The sequence below is a fragment of the Oryx dammah genome, unplaced genomic scaffold, assembly GCF_014754425.2.
Source record: "Oryx dammah isolate SB20612 unplaced genomic scaffold, SCBI_Odam_1.1 HiC_scaffold_1349, whole genome shotgun sequence".
Lineage (NCBI taxonomy): Eukaryota > Metazoa > Chordata > Mammalia > Artiodactyla > Bovidae > Oryx > Oryx dammah.
Genome location: NW_024071471.1, coordinates 1 through 4,720, shown reverse-complemented (window position 1 = coordinate 4,720; position 4,720 = coordinate 1). Strand labels below are relative to the sequence as shown.

The 4,720-nt window shown below is 40.5% G+C and overlaps 1 protein-coding gene across 1 annotated transcript; it reads left to right on the top strand.

Annotated features, from left to right (window-relative positions):
- Positions 1–2,523: 2,523 nt before the first annotated feature.
- LOC120859516 lies at positions 2,524–4,576 on the top strand. The gene has a single exon (XM_040235599.1). It carries the CDS (start codon positions 2,580–2,582, stop codon positions 4,431–4,433), a length of 1,854 nt encoding a protein of 617 aa, XP_040091533.1. The 5' UTR covers positions 2,524–2,579; the 3' UTR covers positions 4,434–4,576.
- Positions 4,577–4,720: the final 144 nt, after the last annotated feature.

The following is a 4,720-nucleotide window of genomic DNA, read 5'->3' as shown; positions in this document are numbered from 1 at the left end:
ATCAAGGTCTTCTGCCGCATCAGGGACTTGGGAAACAAAATCAGGGTGACAGTCAACCCCTTGATTTATATCCAAAAATGGATCGAAGGGGACTTGGGTGTTTTCCTTAGGGACCTCTGGTTTTCCTGCGACTCATGCCGATCCTATTGTCTGGAAGTCTGAGGATCCGGTCTGGGTCGATCAGTGGCCCCTCTCTCAAGAAAAACTCTTAGCTGCCCAGCAACTGGTGCAGGAACAGTTGCGGCTTGGACATATAGAGCCTTCTACTTCTGCTTGGAATTCCCCTATTTTTGTTATTAAGAAAAAATCTGGAAAATGGCGATTGTTACAGGATCTGCGTAAAGTTAATGAAACCATGATGCTTATGGGAGCATTGCAACCGGGATTGCCTACTCCTTCTGCTATACCTGCTAATTCTTATATGATTATTATTGATTTAAAAGATTGTTTTTACACTATTCCTTTAGCAATTCAGGATTGCAAGCGATTTGCTTTTAGTGTGCCATCCACTAATTTCCAGGAGCCCATGCAGCGGTACCAATGGAAAGTCCTTCCCCAGGGAATGGCAAATAGCCCGACATTGTGTCAAAAATTTGTTGCTGCTGCCATTGCCCCTGTAAGAAAAGCGTTCCCGAATCTATATTTGGTACATTATATGGATGATATCTTGTTGGCACATGTGGATGAACAACTATTGGGCAAAGCATTTGCCTCCTTGCAAAAACATTTAACAATTAATGGTTTAATAATAGCAGAAGACAAAGTACAGACTTATTTTCCTTACACTTATTTAGGCTTTACATTATATCCAAAAACTTATTGCACTCAGCTGATTAAATTGAAAATTGATAACCTGCACACTTTAAATGATTTTCAAAAATTACTAGGAGATATAAATTGGATTCGACCTTATTTAAAAATACCTACCTATGTCTTACAGCCTTTATTTGACATTTTAAAAGGAAATACTGACCCTACTTCTCGTAGAGAATTGAGTCCTGCTGCCAAAACAGCCTTAGAGATGGTAGAGTCTGCTATTAGAGAACAACAAATTACTTATTGTGATTATACAAAACCATGGGGATTATATATTCTTGCAACTCCTCATTCTCCTACAGGGGTCCTATACCAGACTAAGCCAATGCGCTGGATTTATTTAGCATCCACTCCTGATAAAAATTTGCTACCTTATTATGAGCTTGTTGCTAAAGTAGTGGCTAAAGGCCGGGTTGAGTCTATTCAATATTTTGGAAAAGAACCTCCATTGATTTGTATACCTTATACAACAGAGCAACAAAATTGGTTGTTTCAATTCTCTGATAAATGGGCTCTTGCTTTTGCCAATTTCCCTGGACAAGTTATACATCATTATCCTGCAGATAAATTATTACATTTTGCTATGCATCATCCCTTTATTTTTCCAAAAATAGTTAAAAATCAACCTATCAATAATGCCACTCTTTTGTTCACAGATGGTTCTTCCAATGGCATTGCAGCTTTAATTATTAATGACCAATCTTATTATACTCAAACTGCTTTTTCTTCTGCCCAGGTTGTTGAATTATTTGCAGTGCATCAAGCTCTATTGACGGTTTCAACTCCCTTTAATTTATTCACTGATAGTCAATACATTGTTCGGGCTTTAAATGTGTTAGAAACTGTTCCTATTATAGGTACTTCATCAGAAGAAGTGTTTACTTTATTTTCCTCCATCCAGGCTACTATACAAGCTCGGCAACATCCTTGTTATTTTGGGCATGTCCGAGCTCATTCTTCATTGCCAGGACCGATATTCCATGGTAATTATGCTGCTGATTCACTAACTAAACAACTTTTCTATCAATCTGCCATAAGTGCTGCTCAAGCTTCTCATGCTTTACATCATCAAAATAGTCATTCCTTGCGTTTGCAGTTCAAGATTTCCCGTGAAGCAGCTCGACAAATAGTCAAAAATTGTCCTACATGTCCTCAATTTTTTGTCCTACCCCAATATGGCATTAACCCACGTGGCCTTCGCCCTAATCATATTTGGCAAACGGATGTCACCCATGTTTCTCAGTTCGGCCGTCTTAAATATGTTCATGTCTCTATTGACACTTTCTCTCACTTTCTTATGGCCTCCCTTCACACTGGAGAAGCTACTCGGCATTGTATACAACATATGCTTTCTTGTTTCTCTATCTTAGGAATTCCTCAAGTTCTTAAGACTGACAACGGCCCTGGCTACGTCAGCCGTTCATTTCAACGTTTTTGTGCTTCTTTTCATATTCAGCATAAAACTGGAATACCCTACAACCCGCAAGGACAAGGCATTGTGGAGCGAGCCCATCAACGTTTAAAACATCAACTTTTAAAACAAAAACGGGGGAATAATGAGCTATATGCCCCTTCACCGCAAAATGCTTTACATCATGCTTTATTTGTTTTAAATTTTTTAACTTTAGATGCACAGGGACTCTCTGCAGCACAGAGATTGTGGGGAAATCATTACTTAAAGAAGAAACCCCTTGTGAAATGGAAGGATCCCCTCACTGGACGATGGTCTGGACCAGATCCGGTACTGATTTGGGGGCGGGGTCATGTTTGTGTTTTCCCACAGGATGCCGAAGCGCCGCGCTGGATCCCGGAAAGGCTGGTACGCGCGACGGAGGAGGTCCCTTGTGTACCAAATGCGACGGATGTCCCTCAATGATGATGTGGAAAATTTGCCTACTTCACAGCAGATCCATGCATTGATGCAACGAGCCTGGAATGAAGCCCATACCCTGCCGCCGGTGACCCTTACAAACATGTTAATCATGCTGCTCATGATATTACAACGAATACAACAAGGGACTGCCTTAACATACTGGGCTTATGTCCCAGATCCACCACTAATTCAACCTTTGGGATGGAATGAAGAAGTGCTTCCTGTGTATGTTAATGATACGTTCCTCCTGGGTGGAACATCCAACACTCATATTCAATCCCAACAAGCTAACATCTCCTTTTTTGGACTCACTGCACAATATCCCATGTGTTTTTCCTACAAGGTAAATCAACCTTTCTGCATAACTGTATCTGCTTTCACCTCTTACCCGCAGGTGACGATCCCAGGTATCGCACATGAAGCAGGCCGTATGACACAGCATGCAGGAACTGGACCTTTGCATATCCCATTCTGTGACCGTAACATCCGCATAAGCATAGGCATTGATGTTCCTTGGACACTCTGCCGAGGAAGAAACGCAACTGTCTACGACATCAATAATGTCAGCACAACATTCTTGTGGGACTGGGCACCAGGGGGAACCCCTGAATTCCCAGAATATAGGGGACAACATCCTCCCATCCTGACGATGGGATCCCATAAGATTTATCAGACAGAACTGTGGAAATTACTGGCTGCTTTTGACTATGGTTATGGATTGTATCGTCAACCTAATATTAGTGGGACTAAATATGGGAATATAGGTATCGCTCATCGGTACCCCCAGGCTTGTGTACCTTTTCCTTTTATGCTATTAATGGGATCTGTATATATTAATCAGACTCATAATGTCTATCACATAAATTGTTCAGATTGCGTTTTAACAAATTGTATAAGAGGAGTCTCCATGGGAAAACAGGTCTTAGTAGTAAAACAACCTGCCTTTATTATGACACCTGTAAAAATTACTGAAACTTGGTATGAGGAATCTGCTTTAGAATTGCTACAACGCATTAATTCAGCATTGAGCCGTCCCAAAAGGGAGATTGGTCTTATAATCCTTGGGATAGTTTCTCTCATTACCCTTATTGCCACAGCTGTAACTGCTTCGGTTGCATTAGCTCAATCAGTACAAGATGCTACTGTTGTAGATTCTCTAGCTTATAATGTTACCAAGGTGATGGGAACTCAAGAGGATATAGATAGAAAAATAGAAGATAGACTTGCTGCTTTATATGATACTGTAAGAATTTTGGGAGAAGAAATTCAAAGCCTTAATTTTAGGATGAAAATTCAATGTCACGCTAATTATAAGTGGATTTGCGTTACCAAAAAGCCTTATAACAACTCTGATTTTCCTTGGGATAAGATTAAGAAACACCTCCAAGGTATTTGGTTCAACTCCAATATTTCCCTTGATTTGTTACAATTGCATCATGAGATTTTGGAAATTGAAAATGCACCTAAAGCCTCTTTGGACATAGCTAAGACCACGGAAGATTTTCTAAGTAATCTATTTTCAAATTTTCCCAGCCTTCATTCTTTATGGCAGAGCATGATTGCGGTTGGAGTTATTTTGACCACTATACTTGTTCTAATGTGTATGGCCCCGTGTTTGATCAGGGGCATAATAAGAGAAGTTCTGAATATGAAAAGTATGATACACCACAACATGCTGCATCATAGACATCTCATGGAGCTTTTAAAAAATAAAGAAGGGGGAGCTGCGGGGGACTGCCCGTAATGGGTTAAGTCCTGGGAGCTGCTTGGCGTGTTTGCCGAGCCCTAAGGACTTGTTCCTTAAGCGCCCTGTCCCGCCCCTCCTGAGAATGTCATCATGACCTTATAGCTCCAGGGGAGTCTAAGCAATTGCCATTCTTCAGAAACAAGTATTGTTTGCCTGTATACAATAAAGGGAGTCTGGTGATCTTGTTGATTGATTATTGATTGTTGTAAATACTGCTTGAGAAATGTCATATGTCACATAGGCTGCACTATAAATATTGTTACTGAAATAAAGGAGACTATCAG